The sequence below is a fragment of the Lissotriton helveticus genome, chromosome 4_1, assembly GCF_964261635.1.
Source record: "Lissotriton helveticus chromosome 4_1, aLisHel1.1, whole genome shotgun sequence".
Lineage (NCBI taxonomy): Eukaryota > Metazoa > Chordata > Amphibia > Caudata > Salamandridae > Lissotriton > Lissotriton helveticus.
In genome coordinates, this window is record NC_136063.1 from 702,892,426 (window position 1) to 702,914,486 (window position 22,061).

Genomic DNA, 22,061 nt, shown 5'->3' on the forward strand with positions numbered 1-22,061 from the left:
TGTGAAAAATCATAATATTTAAATGCATAACACAATTAGTTTCTTGCATATACTTACATGTAGTATCTGTTTTGTGGTCCTGTTCGTAGGTACTTCCAAGCTTTAACCAATAACCTAGCCTTGGTACGGTACAAGGAGGTGTACGCAGCAGCTGCTGAAGTACTTGGACTTGTTCTTCGATATGTTGCTGAGAAGGATAAAGTAAGTGTTATTTTAACTTACACATTGTTTACTTTATGGTTCCTTTTGTGGTTTTGCTCTTACACATTGTAAAAATAGGTTTGCTGTTGATGTACGCTGTTTGAGTAAGTAGCAACGCTTATAATGTTGTAAAGCCATGGATATCTGCCAAGTGTTTTATGTCTTCTGTATGCGAGTGTCACAGAAAGGCAACAAGCGAAAAATAATGCTTATATATTCATCAAGCGTACGATCAATCTGCTGTGCTACTATTTCAGATGGATACTTCTAATTGCAGATTACTCACTTCTGTCAATTCTTTCTGCCCCTCTGTACATGGAACTGAAGCTATGCTCCCTTTTGTCTCAGTTTTTGGCAGCTATTCTAATTTAAATCCAGTGTGCAAGGGAACAATGTCCCAACCTAAAACTATAGAGTTCATGCCATTGCTGCCCGAAGCAGAAGTCAGTCACGTACCACATATTTGACTGTCTCCAATTCCGATGAAGAGTGTATCCTCATCCATCTGAAAGCGAAGCTGTACGGTGCTGAGGGTGCAAACCTGCTCCTGCTCTCAAGGCTGATTCCAAAACAGATTCAAAATTGTCAGGTAATTTGAAGTCCAACTCGAAGAGGAAACACATGATGAAGTGAGACTCAACCCCTTCTATCTATAGCAAGAGTGTCAAGTTGCCAATTGGTCTTGCTCCCAGTCCTCGCTTGAGGAGCTGATTGCGCAACTGAGCCTGAAGTGCCACACGTTCCCTGGGTCATTGAGGCAGCTGCAGCAGATTAAGGTCTTTAAGATGGCCAGGTTGCATATTTTTGGCACTCTTTTGACTCCCTTTTTGCTCCCTTTTGTGTGCCTTTGGACCCCAAGGATCTGCAGGAGCTCCCAGTCAGGTTGCCACCCGGTGGATCTGCTCTCAACACTGTCCATCACCCTCAAACCCATCTCAGGTTCCACACCGACTTTGGTGCAGACCACCATTTCGTTTGAGTGACCCGTGTTGTTCCCCGTTTCATCAATGCCAATACTGACATTGGAGGGGAATCCGATGCAGACTCTGAATTGAATCCATCTCGACACCAATGAAGGTTGTGCTGTGAATCCACTCCAGTGCACCTGGCTTCTGCACACAATAATTTGACACCATACATCCACTGCTATGGAGCCGCCCTCTGTGACAATTTCTTTTGGTTCAGATTCAAACCAAAGTTTACCTCCCACAGAGAACAATGGTGGTGATGGGGATGATTTGGCCTGCATTATGATGATGAATATCTCTACAGGAGATCGGTTGGCTTTATACTTCACTTGATACAGGGTATTGTCCACTATTAGGCCCCCACGCAAAGAAAATACTACCTTTAGAGTGGTGATTGGACGTGCAGTTCAGGTCTTGGACATACAACTGCGTTTGTTTGAAAGTTAAACATAATGTCCTTATGGAAGTCTTGTAGCCTGGGTCTTCTCCCTCTTAGCCCTTGTTTCTATTCAACAAAGCCCTTGCTGATACACTAATGGGCACCTGGTCTATGCCTTGCTCTTGCCTCCCGGTGACCAAGCAGGTGGCCATGCTCCACAAACAGCCACCAGATTTTTTGATGCACCATCCTACGCCGTGGAGAGTCAGGTGGTTCAGACTTCAACTAGTAATGTGAACCCTGATTCTTTCCCTACGAGTCCCTCATACATGTAATAAAAGAGGATTGAGGCATTCGGGAATTTTTTTTGTTTTGTTGCACAGCCTGGCCGTGGGGTCAGTAAATGCAGTTTACCTACTGGGACAATATACACTCCCTCTGGAACATGGCCACCAAGATCTTTCTGGCATTCCCGGGGGTATACATCATTTGTGGTGGTCTGGATGAAACCGATCACGTGAGGCGCGCAGTTGGCGGCAGTGTGGTGTTCCATCGCCATGCATGGATGCACTCTAGGGGGTTTCAGGAGATGCATAGACATCACTCGGGGATATGCCTTTTGATAGATCCTGCCTTTTTGCCGACAAAAGCTGAACCACCTTAGAACGTTTTATGGAAAGCCGAGCTACAACATGTATTATAGGCCTCTTTATTCCTGCAAGACAGTTTCCCTTCCAATTTTGGCCTTTCTGAGGATACTCAATGGGGGTGGCATACAGTCAGCACCAGGCCCTCCACCCCTGCAGAAGTTGCCCCAATCCTATTGTGGCAACAGACTCAAAGCTGCCTTAGTTTGCCCTTAGAGGCTCACGCCCATTGGACGGAAGGCAAGAGCCAACACTTTCTCTCAGGATTCCAATCCATCACATCAGCCACATGGGTCCTTCTTATAATTAAGCACAGTTATGCATTTTCTCTCCTTTCTGAACCACCACAACTTCTTCCCACAGGAGGGCACCTTTACAGCTTGCTACAAAAAACTCTTCTTTCAAATGGAACTATCAAGCGGGTACCGGCCTACGAAATAGTGACGGGTTGTTACTTTTGCTATTCCCTCCATCCTCTTTTGGATCTTCAGCATCTGAATTCCTTCCTGCTAAGGGACAGTTTCAAACTGCCCGCAGTAGTTCAGGTTTTTTCTGCCCTTGATCGGAGCGACTGGATGGTAGCCTTTGACCTGCAGGACAAGCATTTTCATATACCTATCCTGCAGTCCCTCAGACATTACCGGCAGTGGGCGCGGAACATTTTAAATTTGCTGTGCTCCCTTTGAGTATAACCAACGCCCCTCGGGAATTCAAAAACGTGATGAAGGTGGTTACCGGCTGTCTTTGGAGGGTGGTTGTACCAGTTTTCTCCTACCGCAACAATTGACTTGTTGATGGCGGGCTTGCCACACTCAGTCAGGGGTCGCCTTCAGATGGCCATCCTCTTGATGATGTTGGGGTTCACGGTCAATATGCTGATGCCATCCTGATTCCTTCGCAGAGACTTCCTTTCATAGGTGCTTTCTTGGATATGATGCAGTTCATGGCCTTCCTTCCATCATGATGAGTCCAGGATATTCTGGCTATGATCCCGATGTTTCATCCTTGGTCCTGCGTCTCGGTGAGAAAGGTTCTGGGGCTTCTTGACCTGTTAGCTACTTGCACCCTGCATGTCAGCCATGTCAGATGTTATATGCGGGCTTTGCAATGGAATCTAAAGTCTCAGTGGGTCCATTAGCAAGGAAGTCTGTTGGAATCTATTCAGGTTATGGAGAAGATTGCATAAGATCTGCAGTGGTAGCTGTTCGAGTGCAATCGGACCAGCAGAACCTCTCCTTGCCCCACCCGGAACTGATGGCGGTGATGATTGTGCCGCTGCTTGGTTAGGAGGCTAAGATCAGAGGCCTCTTGTTTCCGGCAGAAGCACAGCTTCATATCAGTCTGTTGGAGCTGGGTCCATTCTCTTGATGCTGGAAGCATTCCTAACTATTAAGGGGAGGCTGGATCAGATTCTCGCGAACACCACCATGGCCATGTACTACTGCATCAAGCAGGGCTGAGTATGGTCTTGGGTTCCGAGCTAAGAGAGGCCGCACCTCTGGAGTTGGCTGGATTGTCATGAAATTTCCCTAATCGTGAACCAACTGGCAAGATCTGTAAACGCCAGTGAGGCTGTTCTCAGCCGACACCGCCTGGTGAATCACGAATAGCGGTTGCACCCCGAGGTGGCACAGAGCATCTTCTGCCACTGGGTAGAACCCTGGCCTGATCTTTTCACCACCACTGAGAACACCCAGTGTCAAAACTTTTATGCTTTGGAGTGCCCCAGAAAGCTCTCTCTGGGAGATGCATTCTAGCGTGACTGTATAACAAGAGTCCTGTATGCCTTTCTTCCTCTCCATGTCCCATGTTCCAAAAAAGATCAAGAATGACCTGGCCCCAAGTCATCCTAGTGGCTCCGGATTGGGATAGGTGGGTAGTTACCTAGAAATTTTGGGAATGATTATCTGTCATTCTATCAGGCTTCAGCTTCAGGAGGATCTTCTGTCACAGCAGCACGGCGGGGTCCTGCCCCTGAACCTGCACAATTTAAACATCTATGTGTGGAGAGTTGACTGTGTTTGATCTACCACCTGAGATTGTGGATCTTATTTTTGCTGTCGGGCAATCTATAGTCCATCTATACGATGGATGCTGGGACAAATACGTGCCCTGTTCCTGAGTAGGAAACACAGATGCCTTACAAGCCAAACAATGAGATATTTTATTGTTTGTTCTGTCTTCGACCCAATAAGTTCTTGCATTGGGCAGGGTTATTTAATCACCCTTTGGCTTATTTTGCTTTTTCTAGACCAAGTGCCCTTGTTAAAATCACCTGTTGTGATAAGGTTTATTAAATGTTTGACATGCATGTTCTCTCCTAAACAGTTTTTTTGTGCCACTGTGGGACCCTAACCTGGTCCTGACTTCCTTATGTGCTCCCCATTCGAGCCATTGCACAGTTGCTCTGTGCATCCCAAGACTCTGGAAAATACTTTCTTTCCTCATCTGTTATTTCGGCCCGCCTTGTGAGTGAGCTTCTGGCACTATTGATGCAACCATCCTACACTCCCTTTTTTCCGGGCAAATTGGTGCTGAGGACATAGACATTTTTCTTGCTGAAAATCGTGATTCCTTTTCCCATTGAACAATCCATCACTCTTCCAGTGTTTATTGCTGTACCTCACCCTGAGAGAGTAGGAGAGGCTCCATCTGTTGGACCCCTAGAGAGCCCTAAGCTTTAACATTGATCCCCCAAAGACCATCATGTGTCTGACCAGTGTTATGTGGCGTTAAAAACAAGGCAGTGTAGAAAAGGGTTCTGTCAAGTCCTGTGCATTAATATCTGCTTCGCATTAGCCAAACATAGCCTCTGTAGGGTCTGAGAGCCCACTCCACCAGGGCACGTGCTGCCATCACTGCATTGGCACACAGAGTTTCTCTTCTGGACATATGTTAGTACGCAACATGGGTGTCACTGCATACATTCAAGAAGCACTACTGCTTTGACAGCCAGATCCAACAGGAGGGGCATTTTGCCTGTTCGGTTCTACAAGACTTCTTAGCCTGAGCCCATTCGGCAGACCTTTCATGAGGTTCTTCTTGGGTATGTATTCTAAAGGGGAGGAATCTGTGGTATATGTATCCATCAGAATTAACAATTTACTTTCCTTTGGTAACGTTCTTTCTGGTGGATACTGTGGCCTTTAGAAGACTCTTTCAGTTTTTCCCCTTTGTGCCCCACATCTTTCTCCCGGGGAGGATTGGCAACCCCCTTTCTTCTGGACACGCCCACTCTGGGTCTTTCTGCTCACCCCTTTTTGACCCTGGGGTCAGCCTTCTTGCCCAACTCTTGAGGAGAGACTATCCCCAAGTCCACTAAGTGCTGATGCAGTCTTTCTGAAGTACAATTACTTAACAAGTGCTCCTTCATAACCTAATTATAGAGCCTACCATAGTCTTGCACCTTACTGCCTTTTAACCAGCCACCTAGTGTGAGTCCAAAGCCCTAAATCAGTGAATCATTCTTGAGGTCACAAGACTTATCATCTACCTCATCAAGTGTCAGGAGTCTATCCCGCACTTTCCTGAGAATAGCTTCCAGAGTAGAGAGCCCCAGTGTCTCAGATGTAACTTCATTTTACAAGCCCTCTCAAAGGCTGTAAACCACTTTGTGATTTCATCACCCTCAACATATTAGGGGCAATACCTTTGGGGATTTTGGGATCAAAAGTTTCCTCTCTTTCCCTATTAAGTTTGTTGCTGCCACCACTAATGGGCGCTAGACCCATCTCAGCCCCCTTCTTTCGCTTTATCCAGGATTTGGGCATCAAGGGCTGCTCTCCTGGCTAGTCTCTCAAGAATTGCTTCTGAACCGCATGCGTGCGGCGGCTTTTCCCACTGTGTGCGGCATTTTAAAAATTACCGCGATACATGACGAGCTCAGCTCGTCATCCGCGTACGGCAGGTAACGCTGATGACGAGCTGAGCTCGTCATCAGCAGGGAAGGGGTTAATCATCTATCTCTTCTCTGAGCTTTGAGTTGCTGACTCACAACCATTAGGGGAAGGAACTCAAAGTACAGTTTTAAGGTAGCTGTGAGAGGGCATCTCATCACCAATCTCTAGTAACTTTCGGGGGGATAGTCTCCTGGAGTACTGTTCCTAGTGTTAGGTCACTGTCCACCTCCTCCTCTAGAGGGGTGTCAGGATCTTCTATTACATTAGCTGCTTCAAACTCTGCATTTGTTGTACACTCAGAGTCAACAGAGAAACGTTCAATATGAAATCCGAGACCAATTTAGAAAAATAACACCGATTTTTACTTAATTTTAGACACCAAGATCATTGGGATCAGGTAAGTACTTTCAGAGATAGGAATGTTTTTATAAATATAAAATATAGTTGAATAACGGTTTTGAGGTATGAGCCTCGAACTCCATAATGTTATCCTATGGGAGAAACATTCACTGCATAGAAATACTTGCAAACGGATTACAGGGTTCTTCTCCTGGACTTAAGGGGCTTAAGGGCCAAGGTCCAAGAAACCAACAGCAATTCGGTTTTACCTGCCCTGGTGTGTCTGGGTGCAGAGGTGCTGGTTGTGCTGTTATCATTGAGTGCTACGTGGTAAAGTCAATGGAGAAGTACCTGCAAAAAGAAAGGCTGCAAAGTTGGCTGGGGGACCAGTCCGGCAGAATCCAAAGGGGGGCTCGGCTCTTTAGGGTCTCTGGGGCACGAAGACACAGTTGGTTTACGTGGACCTGGGTTTAAGAGATCTGGTGCAGAGATGTTTCTCGAGTCAGAGGCTTTCACTTGGTTTCAGTGACCTGGAAAGAAAAGAAAACAAGACTCAGGGCTACTCTCGGTGATGACCTTGGTGATCCTAACGTCCTTAATCAGTAGGTCAGGGTTGGCGTCGGTGTTGTCCAGGGTTACAGCACCCCGGGTATTGGTGCAGAGAGGCTCCGGGAAGGCTCAGCGTCTCGAGACTTGGAGAAGCAACAGGGCTGACCTCCTGGACTCTTGATGACCTCCTCTTGGCGAGTTGCTCCCTCAGTGGACCCGATGGTCAGCAAAACGGTGAACCGGGCAGATGGGGTCGGTGCCTGAAGATTGCAGGGAGATGGGTCCTCCACCTCAAGGGAGATGCTGCTTGGTTGGCGAAGTACTGGACAGTACTCCAGGGGCTTTGGGAGGTTGTTCAGGGACAAGACAAATCATTTCTTGCAATTTTCGGGAGAACAGCAGCCAGGCAGGGTTTGGTGCAAATTTCAGAGCAGGTCCACAGTTCTTGCGTTGTTGGCTCTTCTTGGTCCTTCTGTTTCCAGGTTGGCAAATCTGAGTTTCTGGTGTCAGATGCCACCTAAATACTGAATTTAGGGGCATTAAGGGGAGTGTAAGGTTGTAGCCAATGGGCTGCCTACTCCTGGGGTGACTACACCCCCTATATTACCATTTCTTGGGCATAAACCTGACCCAGTATTCTTAGTTTCACCAAAAACAAGTTTGTGAAACAGTTCTTCAAGTGCCTACTTCAGATGACCCACCTTCGGGGTGTGCCTTGCCTGATAGTGCAACATGCCTACTGACTAGCTAATTGTCCCGCCTTTTCTGCTGCCAAATGAGCCCCAGGGCAGGTGGTGGCATTCTCCAGGTCTGGTGGAAGCCAGGGTTGCATATTAAAGATGGCAGAGGCTTTGAAGCCTCTGAGCTTGGTATCCTAATTCACTGGACATCTTGCTGGAGTAGCTAAGTAAATTGTAATGACCAGTGGTTGTGGCAATTGAACCAGACTAGGGGGATATCTGCTCATGCAGATATGCCCTCACATATAATATAATACACCCTGCCTTAATGCTCTAAGGCTTGCTGCCTTGGCATGACACACGGAGTGTGCCATGTCATGTTTTCGAAATGCTTTGCATTATTTCACGCATTCTGCAATGGCATGCAGTTTTTGTGTGGGTCCCTTTGGGTGGCCCCCTTTTTAGGTCTCGCCTGTCGATGCGCATGCGCATCGAGCAAGCGAGACTATAGGGGCTCATCCAGACTTTATCTAACTTGCAAGGAATCGTGGCGATTCCTTGCAGTGCCCGTGACTTTTAAGCTCAATGCGCATGTGCATTGAGCTTAAAAGCGCGTGCACATGCCCCCAGCCGCCTGCCTTGCCTACTCTCTCTCACAGCCTCCCCCAGCTCCGCCCCCTCACTACTTGATTGCACGGCCGCTAGGCCGTGCCTCCCCTACTCTCCTCCCCCCTCCTCCTCTCCTCCCCTGCCTGCCTGCCGCTAGGCCGTGCCTCCCCTACTCTCCTCCCCCCTCCTCCTCCTACTGCCGTGTCGCACCTCTCCCCTCTCCGCCCCCTCCCCTGCCAGCCGTGTTACGGTGAAAGGCTTGTATTCTCTCCCTGCTCGTCATTTCTAGCATGTTTCCGTCCCCACCGCCATATGTTCACCTCCTCTCCCCCCTCTCCATCCGCCCTTCTCATCTCTTTCTGGCCTCACCTCGCACCTTATTTTCTTCAGGACAGTCTGGATGCTTCACAGCTCCTCTGGCCTCCCTGCCCCCTCCCCCCATTTGCTCCCGAGCCGCATTTCTCCGCCCCCCCCTAATCACAGCAATGCCAAGAGCTTGTTGTTTACAGGAATCCTCTCTACAAACCAGCACATTTATTGCAGCCAAAGCAAGTATCTTTACTTTCCAGGAGGTTCGTAATGTTCATGTTTGTAATCGTACTCCTTGCTCTACTGAAAATACTTGACGGCAGAGAGCAAAACAAACTGGACTCCAGGAATTTTACAATTCCTAAAGCGGACTTCATTTACTTATTTATTTAATGCGCTTTTATATAGCGCAAACATTACCCGAAGGTGTCCTTCCCCTCCCTTGTTCCTCCCCTCCTTCCCGCGTGCACCATGCAGTCCTTCCGCGGCTCACTTCTTTCCCCACATTTCTACCTGGGCTGCTTCTAATCCTGTGACCACCCTCTCCACTTTGCTGTCTCTTACTCCACGTGGCCTGTCTCTTTTCACTTGTTCTCTGACTGCCTTTGTCCCAGTGCCTCCTGATGCACACCACCACACACGTCACTCTCTTGACCTCTCTGCGCAGTCTCTCGTGCTCCTTCACTCCTTCCGCTATGCCACTTCCCCTCACCATTCCATTGCACCTACTCCTCCCCCCCTCCTCCTCTCCTCCCCTGCCTGCCTGCCGCTAGGCCGTGCCTCCCCTACTCTCCTCCCCCCTCCTCCTCCTACTGCCGTGTCGCACCTCTCCCCTCTCCGCCCCCTCCCCTGCCAGCCGTGTTACGGTGAAAGGCTTGTATTCTCTCCCTGCTCGTCATTTCTAGCATGTTTCCGTCCCCACCGCCATATGTTCACCTCCTCTCCCCCCTCTCCATCCGCCCTTCTCATCTCTTTCTGGCCTCACCTCGCACCTTATTTTCTTCAGGACAGTCTGGATGCTTCACAGCTCCTCTGGCCTCCCTGCCCCCTCCCCCCATTTGCTCCCGAGCCGCATTTCTCCGCCCCCCCCTAATCACAGCAATGCCAAGAGCTTGTTGTTTACAGGAATCCTCTCTACAAACCAGCACATTTATTGCAGCCAAAGCAAGTATCTTTACTTTCCAGGAGGTTCGTAATGTTCATGTTTGTAATCGTACTCCTTGCTCTACTGAAAATACTTGACGGCAGAGAGCAAAACAAACTGGACTCCAGGAATTTTACAATTCCTAAAGCGGACTTCATTTACTTATTTATTTAATGCGCTTTTATATAGCGCAAACATTACCCGAAGGTGTCCTTCCCCTCCCTTGTTCCTCCCCTCCTTCCCGCGTGCACCATGCAGTCCTTCCGCGGCTCACTTCTTTCCCCACATTTCTACCTGGGCTGCTTCTAATCCTGTGACCACCCTCTCCACTTTGCTGTCTCTTACTCCACGTGGCCTGTCTCTTTTCACTTGTTCTCTGACTGCCTTTGTCCCAGTGCCTCCTGATGCACACCACCACACACGTCACTCTCTTGACCTCTCTGCGCAGTCTCTCGTGCTCCTTCACTCCTTCCGCTATGCCACTTCCCCTCACCATTCCATTGCACCTACTCCTCTACCCCCCCCCCCCGCCCCCAATCTCTGGCTACGCCTCACTTCTTCCACATCATTATTTCCCCAGCCCTCCCTTTGCTCCCTCTCACCATCTGTAAGCATCTTCAGGTGCATTCTTTGCATGCCCTGTCCTCACTCTCCTCGTGTACCCTCTAGAGCAGCACTCTCTTTTATAATGTTCTCTCATCCATTTTCTTCACATCACTTCTCTTTGCCTCCCATTTCTTACAATATTCCACCCTAGAGTCCTCACCCGTCACTCTTTCTTTCCTACCCTTCTTACGCATCCACATTTCATTCTTGTCTCTCTTCCCTCTGCTTCTCCTTTCTCTTCTCCCCTCCACTATTCCCTCAGAATCTTTTTCCCTCCTCCTTCCTATGCTCGCTCCCTCACCCTTCTCCCGCCCTCCATGCCCTTCACTTCTCCAGCCTCCTTCCCATCCTCTCATCCTTATCTCATTGTTTTCGTCCCCTCCGCCATCGTCTCTTCTGTATCTCGTTATCTTCTCCACTCTTGCCTCATTTTCTTTATTTTCTCTCCCTATGCTTATCCGTCCTCATCTCCTTCTGTTCTCCCCACCCCTCTTTCTCATCTTACGATGTTCTTTCCTCGCCTTGCAGCGTCCTACTTCCCCTCTTCCTGCGTAAACCCCTTCTCTTCCCCACATCTGTTTTATTCTCTCCCTGCTCGTCATTTCTAGCATGTTTCCGTTCCCACCGCCATATGTTCACCTCCTCTCTCCCCTCTCCATCCGCCCTTCTCATCTCTTTCTGGCCTCACCTCGACCTCGCACCTTATTTTCTTCAGGACAGTCTGGATGCTTCACAGCTCCTCTGGCCTCCCTGCCCCCTCCCCCCTGATCTCTTTCTTGCTCCTCTCCTCTCCAGCCTCCTTTTCCTCTATAGTCTCTTTCCACTCCCATCTCTTTTGAGTCTGTCTCTTCCACCTACATCCTCGCCCTTATCTCATCCACCCTCCTTTCACCACCTTCCATCCTTTTCTCCTGGTCCTTCTATCCAACTCTTTATCCTCTCACCCCCATCTCTTTCCTGCCCACTCCCCATGCTTCTCCATTTCTTCTATTTTTTGTGCCTTCTTCTCCTCTGATTGTACTCGTTTTTCGTGCCTTCTGCTCCTCTGAAGGCACTCATTTTCTTGCCTTCTGCTCCCCTGATTGCACTCGTTTTTTTCTTGCCTTCGGCTCCCCCACTCCATCCATCCATCCATCCATCCCCCCCACTCCATCCATCCATCCCCCCCATTTCATCCACCCCCCCACTCCATCCATCCCACTCCACCCATCCATCCCACTCCATCCATCCACCCCCCACTCCATCCATCATCCATCCATCCCCCCACTCCATCCATCCATCCCCCCACTCTATCCATCCATCCCCCCACTCTATCCATCCATCCATCCATCCATCCCCCCACTCCATCCATCCATCCCCCCACTCCACTCTATCCATCCATCCCCCCACTCTATCCATCCATCCATCCATCCATCCCCCCACTCCATCCATCCATCCCCCCACTCCATCTATCCATCCCACTCCATCCATCCATCCCCCACTCCATCCATCCATCCACCCCCCCCACTCCATCCATCCATCCACCCCCCCACTCCATCCATCCATCCATCCCCCCACTCCAACCATCCATCATCCATCCCACTCCATCCATCCATCCATCCATCCATCCCACTCCATCCATCCATCCCACTCCACCCATCCATCCATCCCACTCTATCCATCCATCTATCCACCCCACTCCATCCATCCATCCATCCCCCCAATCCATCCATCCATCCATCCCCCCACTCCATCCATCCATCCCCCCACTCCATCCATCCATCTCACTCCATCCATCCATCCATCCATCCCACCCCATCCATCCATCCACCCCACTCCATCCATCCATCCATCCCACTCCATCCATCCATCCCCCCCACTCCATCCATCCATCTCACTCCATCCATCCATCCATCCCCCCACTCCATCCATCCATCCATCCATCCCCCCACTCCATCCATCCATACCCCCACTCCATCCATCCATCCCCCCACTCCATCCATCCATCCCCCGACTCCATCCATCCCTCCCCGCCCCACACTCCATCCCTCCCCCGCCCCACACTCCATCCCTCCCCCGCCCCACACCCCATCCCTCCTCCGCCCCACACTCCATCCCTCCCCCGCCCCACACTCCATCCCTCCCCCGCCCCACACTCCATCCCTCCCCTGCCCCACACTCCTTCCCTCCCCCGCCCCACACTGCATCCCTCGCCCACACTCCATCCCTCACCCACTATGCGCTACCACAGCATCACTGAACGCCACAGCATCACTCGTCGCCGCCACAACATCATTCAGAGCCACCACAGCATCAATCTGTGCAACCATTCAACAACAACTGATTCAAATATGTTCTCTCAATGTTTCAAACTTTATTACAAATGTCACAAAAAAATGTTAATATTTCACTTCTGTTCTTGTATTTTCATCACAATAAAATACACTAAACATAATCTTCCAAAAAGTTATTTGCAAAAGTTTAAGCTATTGCAATTAGAAATGACAATAACTTTTATTTAAGTATTAAATATTGGAAAAAATACAACCCATTGTTATTTTTAATATTAATACATCTAAGTCATGTAAATACAACACATATTGCATTACAAATGCTATAGGTGTCACGTTTGCAAAAGTTAACACTATTGGCATTGTAAATGACAAAGTTATTAATTTCGTTATTTTCAAAACAAAAACATAAATAACAAATTTGTCATTTACAATACTAATACCCCTAACTTTACTAATGCGAGCCCTATTGCATTGCAAACGTATTATTTATAACATTTTTAAAAGATTGTGATTTGTCAGATCAATACATGTAAGACAGGGGAAAACTAAACATGTACCTTTACTAATGCCATAGATGTAACATTTGCTAAATGTATAGCTATTGGCATTTCAAATAACAAAATTAATACTTTTATAATTTGTAAAACATAAACAAAAATTAAAAAATATTTACATTTACCACACCAAAATCTTAAACTTTTCTATTGCGAGACCTATTGCATTTTCAATGCTTGTTAGTACCCATGCCCTGGGTACCAGAGGTGCCATTTGCAAGGGACTTACAGGGTTGTACATTTTCCTTGCGAGATGGATTACAATTAGACCTTTAACTGTTTTAAGGGAAAGTGCACTGGCACTAGGGGCCTGATTAGCAGAGACCCAGAACACTTTTAGTCGAAAGCATCAGTACTAAGGCAAAAAGTGTGGGTGACATATCAAAAAGGGGCACTTTACTACACATACTCTTATCTAACTGCAGAATCTTCGCTGCCCTCCTCCATTCACGTTCTGTGGAGTGGTCCCCTCTACCATCTAAAAAAGTTCCAAACTAGAGATCTGCACACTGGTACTCAATTGTTTTGCGCTCCATGTCTGGGAGTGCAGAATGTGTCCAGCAAGAAACTGACAATGGCGCGCAGAGCTCTTGCTGATATGTCGCTCATTCCATTACATCCCGGGCAAACCAAAGCCATTGTGGAGCTGAACTGCACCACTTAGCAGTGTACATGTGCGTCATTGTGAAAATTCACCGGATCCAGACTGGCGCCTGGGGATATACTGATGATGAGGAATCTGTGGTTAGATATAGTCTTCCCGAAGGTAAGTAACTTGTTGTTCTGAGGAAAAACTATTTAACTCATATGAAAGAATGTAAGTTGTGCTTATGTGAATTTGTGAATCAATATAATTGAGTTCCACCAAACACTAATTTGTTCTAACGGTATGTTTGTAAAGTGTTCTGCAATACATCCGTTTAGCCATACAATCAGGAAATGTAACTGTTGTGGTATTCTTGTTAGAACTCACCTGCTTGAACATCCTTCTTTTATGCTCAATGAAGAATTAATTTGATTGCAACATATGTAAAACGCACCCACACTTATTACATCAACATGTTTTGGCCTACTATGTCAGCATGAAGGGAGTGAAATCAGGAAAAGTGCTAGAACCACATCAAAGAAGTAAAAAGCAACTGAAAAAACAAACATAAACATTATCTTCAAAGTTTCCAAGAGCAAATGACTTAAAAATGCTGATTGGTCCTCTAGGGTGCAGTGCTTCAGAGGTTCAAATTGTGTGAAGGGAAGGTGATCTCAAAATAAGGAAAGGGGAGCATTACTTTAGGTCCATGACAAATATTTGTAAAGTAGGATTAAGATCAGTTAAGGTTGACTTAAAATTGCCTGCGTTCAGTATTTTTGTTACACACAGATTCTCCACGAGGTCTGTAACCTTTGCCTCTCTCCAGAACACAAGGACAAAAACTGTGAGGCCTGTGCTTCCTTCAGATTAAAGAAGACTATACGTGAACGCCGGGCTCGACGTTGCATATTGTCTCGATCAACTGCCTCGGCGCTGAACATTTTCGATGCAGGCCCCAAGGTTCCACAAGAGTAACAACCGGAGAATGAAGACATCAGCATCTCCAAGGAGGGGGCGTGGCTTGGAAGCCGATGCTTCTGAAAGAGACACTTTAGTGATAGATTCCTTACCTTAGATTATCCACAGGCGTCAGACTGGATCCGGAAACTTTTGTGTAGCAATACCCCTGTGCCTCGGTAGGCGTCGTCCGCGGCTCCGCGTCCGTCGTCGGCGTCGTTAGCGCCGGAATGACGTCGTCGGAGTACTTAGCCGCCGCCCTCGCGCGCTGACGTCGGTTCTTCTTTCTTCCGCACCAGCTAGCGCAGATCCGGAGAAGCTCTACCCCGTAGTCACTTTTTGACTAAACTTTTTTGATCTTTCGATCTGTTTTTCTCGAGTCGTTCGACTCCTACGGTGCCGGTAGGGATGCCCGGGTTCAAAAACTGCTCCAAGTGCAGCCGACTGATGTCGGTTACCGACCCCCATTTCTGGTGTCTTCAGTGTCTAGGCCTCGACTACGACGACCGAACCTGCTCCGACTGCCGGGCCCTGACGTCTAAGGCTAGGCGGGAGCGGTCCCGCAAGCGGCTTGAGCTCCGGCAGTTGGCCCCGCGCCGTTCAAGGTCCCGGTCCCACAGGAGGTCGAGGGACCGGTCGCGGGGTCGGAGCAATCGTAGCTCTGAGAGTCGGCATCGGTCTTCAGGATCCAGGTCCTCAGGTAAGAGGCATGAGAGGTCGGAAAGGCGTCATCGTTCTTCCGACCCACCCCGACGCTCGCGCGACGCGACCGGGGGTTCGCGTGAAACCACCCACGCGGCTCCGACAGAGTCGCGGGCATCGCAAACTGCCCCATACCTTCCGCCCCCTGGGCACGATGCGACGCCAGAGGAGATCGAGCGGTACCTCATGGCCATGAGGTCTCTCCCTCCTCTGCCGGGCTCCATGGAGCCTTCGGGCCCAGCGGTCCCGGCTGGAGGGCCTAGCGGGTCGGGTGCTTCGGCCCCGGCGCCGCAGGCCCTCACTGGATCCGGTTCCGGATCCGGGTCGTCGCTGGTCGACCTCACCGGCGCTGGCCCCTAGGGTGTCGCCCCCGGCGTCGCCTAAGGACGCCGCCGTCCCCGGTCCTGCCCTTGATTCGGTTCCGGCGCCGAAGCGGCGCCGCTGGGCGCCGCTCTCGACGTCGTATGGAGACTTTTACTTCCACAAACCGGCCCCATCTGTTGAACCTGAATGTCAGGTGATGGGTGACGAAGGAGACTGGGAGGGGTCTGTGGACCCTCTGGCACAGGAGTGCCAGTCTCAACAGGACTGGACATATGAGCTTGGGGATGCCAGTGGACTGGACACTTTGCCAGACACTGGATTTGTCTCCCCTCCAACCGTGGCTACGGAGGAGGAGGCTGCCTACAGTGCAGTGTTGACGCGGGCAGCCAAGGCATTGGCCCTTGAGCTCCCCGTCGCGGCCGTGAGGACTAACCTCCTCACTAAGGTCCTTAAACCGCAGGCAAGCTCGCTGAGCCTCTGCTGCCGTTTAATGAGGCCTTGTGTGACGTTCTTTTGGGCACTTGCTCCAAGCTCGCTACAGGCCAGCCTGTAGATAGGAACGTGGCCAGACGCTACCACCCGGCTCCGGGCGACCCTTGCTTCTTGTCCACCCACCCCACCCCCGAGAGCCTGGTCATCCAGGCCTCTACTTCCCAGACCGCATTCCCAACGGCTCCGCCCGATCGGGAATCCAAGAGGTACGAGCAATTCTGTAAGAAGGTGTTCTCGTCCCTGAGTTTGGGACTGCGGTCAGTCAATACCGCATGCCTCTTGGGCCGCTGCACCCACACTCTGTGGGACAAGGTCGCGAACGTGCTGCCACAATGTCCGGAGGAGGCCCAGACTAAACTCGCCTAAGCCCTTGCGGAGGGTCAAGATGCAGCACGCTATTATGCGGTGTGGGCTGGATACCACGGACTCACTGGGCAGAGCGATGGCCACGACGGTGGCGGTTCGACGCCACACCTGGTTGAGGACCGCCAACTTTTCGGCTGATGTCCAGGCCACCCTCCTGGACAAGCAGTTTGATGGCCGTCGCCTCTTTGGCGACAAGGCAGACAATGTGCTTGAGCGTTTTAAGGACTCCAAGGCTACCGCCAAGTCCTTGGGCCTCTCGGTCCCACGCCAGCAAACGGGTGCCTTTCGCTCCTTTCGTGGCCAAGGAAGGGGCGCTCCCACACGTGCTGCCAGCCACGCACCGCAGGCTACTACGCGGCGCGGTGGCGGCCGTGGAAACCGCCGTGGCGGCGGTCGGGGACAACGGCGAGGCCAGTCCACACCTTCCCCTACAGCACCTGCTTCAAAACCCTCCTAGTCCGTGCTTTCAGGCCCATGTGACGCCAGTGGGGGGCAGGGTTCGCCATCACCTCTTCCACTGGCTCACTGTCACGTCGGACATGTGGGTGCTGCAAATCGTCCGAAGGGGCTACTCCCTCCCCTTCGAGGCGATCACTCCAGCCATGCCACCGCAATACCACCGCGTGTCGGATCACTTGCAACTTCTGCAAGAGGAAGTATCGGCCCACTTGGAGTTTATGTGTGGGTCTCTTTGGGTGGCCCCCTTTTTAGTACCCATGCCCTGGGTACCAGAGGTGCCATTTGCAACGGACTTACAGGGTTGTACATTTTCCTTGCGAGGTGGATTACAATTAGACCTTTAACTGGGACCATCGAGCGCGTTCCTGGGCCAGAAGTAGGGTGTGGTTGTTACTCCCACTACTTTCTGGTACCCAAGAAGGGCAAAGGGGCCCTACGCCCTATCTTGGACCTACGGAACGTCAACGGCTTCCTCCGGAAGGAGAAGTTCAAGATGCTGACTTTGGCTCAGGTCTTAGCTGCCCTGGACCCAGGAGACTGGATGGTAGCGTTGGACTTGCAGGACACCTATTTCCACATCCCTGTCCTGCTGGCCCACCGGCGTTACCTGCGGTTCACAGTAGGCCACGAGTGTAGGAGAGTAGGGTCTGCAATCCTATGGTCACCCCAGATTTTTGCTTTTTGCTTCACTGGTTTACGACTTTCCCTGGCTGTGGGCCAGCTAATCAGACCCACAGCCTAGCTGTTCTCTCACTAAATTGACATCCATGTATTTTAGGTGCATTTACCAATTGGTATTGGGACACCTTATCAACACCTGTGCAGTGTACCTTAGGTACCCAGGGCATAGGTGAACCCAAGGCCTACCAGGGGCTGAAGCATGTATTTTGCCACCCCTGGCTGGCCATCTAAACAGACACAACTGGCTGGTAAGACAGCTGGGACAAGGTGGTGTAATCACCCTTTGCTGAAGATATAGTATACCTATATCTACCCCCAAAATGGACACATATACTCCTATCAGTCACTTCTATGGCAGGCCTTATCAATCCTGAAGGCAGAGTGCTTGGAATTATGTGAGATGGTGCTCTAGCATGAGCTGAGCCTGTATGCAGCTTTCGGAACCAAGACCTTTAGCTGTTTTTCATGATAACGCTATACCATATACTCTTAAGTGCATTATAATCCTCGCGGTTATTGCTAACTTTGGCATAGCATTATCAAAACATGTCGAGTAAGGTGTCATACGAATTGGAATACTACCCCCTCGCCAGTTCTGGTGACGGGGGTAGCATTCCACCCTTTTAGAGGGACACGACATGTATGTAACTGTGAACCCCGGTTAAAGTTAAGCAGAGCCTCAGCATCACAAAATGGATGCTGCCACCACATACACAAGTCTGACCTCCTGCTGCTGGGAGTCCTTCCAGCGAGGGAGGCCTGGACAAAGGGTTTCCTGCCTTGGGAGGTGCTAGCACCACCCCAGACAGGATTTTGTGTATTCGGTAGGACAGGCCTGAAAAGAATGAGACATGCCTGGGGCACACAAGGTGCCCTGTGCATACACCGGTTCAAACCAGTTGCTGGGGCACTCAAGCCCCAGCTCTGGCGTGAAACCGGACAAAGGATAGGGGGTGTAACCACCCCCCTTCCTGGTCCCACCCATGGGAGGGACCTAGTCACTAGTGCAGCCCCCTTTAGGAGAATAAAGGTAGGAGCTGGTCCCATTCCGAATTACATTTATCCTGACAACTTTACAAGAAGAAACTCTGGACTTCGACGTTCTGCTCCACAGAAGACTGAAGAATCTCCCTTGTGGGCAAGGAGTGTCCACCCTGCAACTGCAGGCACCATCAAGCGTCCTAGCGGTTCACTTTGTCGTTCTTCCTGCCGGATCCAGACTTCAGAGCCCGACCAGACCCGGATTCCCAGACCTCTCCTACCTCTACCTACATCTGCAGCACAGCTGAGATCCGTGGGTGCGACGAGACACGTGGGACCGGCCATCTTGAAGAAACTGCACTTCGCTTCCAGCACGACTTCAGAGGCATCCTCGAGAAAGTGCTTTGGGGATTGAGAAGCCCCAGCCCTGAGCAGCTCCTGCACCGAAGACCAGCCCTCCAGCATCCACGAGATCTGCTTGGGGCCCTTTGCTTGGTTGCTGCTCGACGCGTTGTCTGGTCACTTGCCGGCTGGCTAGTGACCTAGACGACGATCCAAGAAATCTACACTGCTGGTCTGGTTGCTCCAGACTGGCCCTTGCTCCCTTCCAAAAGAGGAGCACCCCGGACCCTCCTGGTCCACTCCAGACGCCGTTTCCACTCACTGCATGGGTTGCCTTTGCCAAGGCCTGTTGACTCCAAATCCGGGTCCGACTCCGCCAACAGCGAGAGCCTGCGTGGGACAGCTTGTGCCTCCATCCTGGTCGTCGAAGACACCTCGTGGTCCACGTGGCTGCAGAGACAAGCGTCCACCCTTCACCTGATCGCGACGACAGCACCTGGTTCCCTCCTGGTGCCACACCGGTCACTGGCTAGTGACTTTGAACACTGTCCCCTCTGCTTTCAGGTCCTCTTCTTCCTCGATCCACCCGTGGATCGCACCGGACATCTTCCTCCTGGTCGCCTGCAGCATCTTTCTTCAAGGCTCCATTGACTTCGACGCGGAAACCCGACACACTTTGACACCTATGCGCCCGCAGCCCGTGGGTGAGGTAACAAGAGCATTTCGGTGCTCAAGGGTAGATTGACTCTCCTAGTGTCCAGGTATCCAGACGTTTTAGTCGTAACTAGTAGGAACTGTCTTTTACTTACCTTTTCGTAATTTGTTCTGCCCATTGACTTTGTTCCGCATCCCGCGTGTGAGTTCACACTCTGCACACGCGTCCCGTGGGCCTCCTGATAATTACCTAAGGTTAGGGTAGGGTAGTCCCAGCGAACCTACAGCTCTGGGCATCTCCATTTTCTAAATCGTTCTACTTAACCCATTTACTTAGTATATGGTTTGCGTGTCCCTAGGGCACCATTGTAATTTTGTGCAACTTATCGTATTTTTCCTAAGAGATTGTCATGTGCTTAGCCCTCTGACCTCATAAAGAGTTCAGAGGTGTTTGTTATTAATAAATATACTGTTTATTTTCATAACAACTTGTGTGGTGTCCTTTCATCCGGTATTCAAGGGGTTATATGTGGTAAAACAGCTGGCTTCACATGCCAAAAAGAGTTTAGCCTAAGACTGCTTTGTCCATGCTACCATTAGGATAGCTGGTCTATAAGGTTGACTTACAACCAATCACCATAAGGGTTGTTTGGACTGATACAAGGTGATCACTAGAACTAGTGAGCATCATATATCAGGCCAACTTCTCACATTGGTGTGCAGCGGTTGGGATTTGAGCTTGCTGTAGTTTTTACCAAATATAATCTTGAAATATCATTTGAAAGATCCCATAAGGGACTCTAGGTACATATAAAAAGCTTAGAAATACTCTGAGTTTTACTGAACCAGCTGTTGTAGTAGAAAGGGCCTAGCACACCCTGACTACAACTCTTAGCAAGGGATCAGTAGGAAAACCCATAGTGTAGGTAAGTGCACCACTTACACCTCACTAGAAAGCATGTCTACCACAGGAGAGGCCTCAGTGACTCCCCTTGTGGTTAGTGACCCTCCACAGGTCCTTTCCAGATATGCAGCCCTTAGCTTCCAGGAGATGAGACAATTGTGTACCTCCAGGGGACTGAAACAGGGTTCTAACCCTACCACTACTTTTCTGTTAGGTCTCTTAGAGACATATGATGCTAGAAGGGCTTCTAACACAGGCCCCTCGGATCCTACAGATGAGGATATGCCCCCCTTAGAAAGTGGTCCAGACTCTAACCCCCCCTGAAACAGAGAATGTAGATGGTAGGGAAGAGGGAGACTTATCTGAGGATGAGGTAGACAATGGCCAGCCTTTAGTCAGCAGACTAACAAGGGCCAACTTAGACCTACATAGGGATGGAGCTGGGGGAGCCCCAGTACCATCCACAAGCAGGCCTAACCTTGGGGTCAGAAGAGATAGATCTCATTCTAGGGACTCCAACAGATCTGTTCACTCCCATGCCTCTCATGCATCTGCTTAGAGGAGGATGACTTCCCCTCAGAGGAGAGAGCATGAGGCAAAGATGAAGGAAGTTAATCTGAGGATTCAAAGGGAAGAACTTGCCCTTGCCAAGGAGACACTTTCTTTTGCTAGAGAGCAACAGTTGAGTGGGTTAGCACCCACTGGTGGCAGCACTATCCCTAGGGATAAAGACAGGAGTTTTGATAATAGACACCTGAGTAAAATAGTACCCTCCTATAAGACAGGAGATGATATCCACAAATGGATAACTGCTCTGGAGAGGGCCTGCAAAGTACAGCAGGTACCCCAGAGTCAGTGGGCAGCTATATTGTGTCTCTCCTTTGAAGGTAAAGGAAGAGATAAGCTCCTCACTGTTAGAGATGAGGATGCTAATGATTACCAAGTCCTGAAAACTGCACTGATTGATGGGTTTGGCTTAACCACTGAACAGTACAGGTTGATGTTCAGAGACACCCAGAAAACTCAGGCTCAGGATTGGACTGACTTTGTTGATTGTGCCACTAAGGCTTTGGAAGGCTGCATCAGCACCTGATTGACTCAGATCTGACCTCTCCCCAAGAATTGGGAAAGAAGGCAGACAGATGGGTCAGAACCTAGGGTCAAGCAGCAGAACCAGAACCAGGGTGGTGGCCAAAAGAAAGCAGACCAAAAGGGTAGTAATCAGAATCAACAAAATGACCAGAAGTCTTCAACAGGGCCCCAACAATCCAAGGAGGGTGGGTCCCAGAATTCCCAAAAGAAGAAGACTGATGTTCCAAAGAAACCAACGTGCCAATACTGACTGTAAAAGTAAGACTCACTGGTTTAGTGAGTGCACCAAGAAAGGCCAAGCTCCTAACACTACTGTCCCTAAGACACCTGCACCCCCTAGTACAGTTAGTAGTGGTAGTGT

The 22,061-nt window shown here is 50.0% G+C and overlaps 1 protein-coding gene across 1 annotated transcript in view; it reads left to right on the top strand.

The window, feature by feature from the left end:
- The window catches only part of PRKDC (protein kinase, DNA-activated, catalytic subunit), a 3,158,350-nt gene that overhangs the window by 1,332,763 nt on the left and 1,803,526 nt on the right, over positions 1–22,061 (top strand). Inside the window, exon 52 of the mRNA XM_078687323.1 lies at positions 90–201. Coding sequence (XP_078543449.1) covers positions 90–201 — 112 coding nt within the window. The remainder of the gene's footprint in view (positions 1–89; positions 202–22,061) is intronic.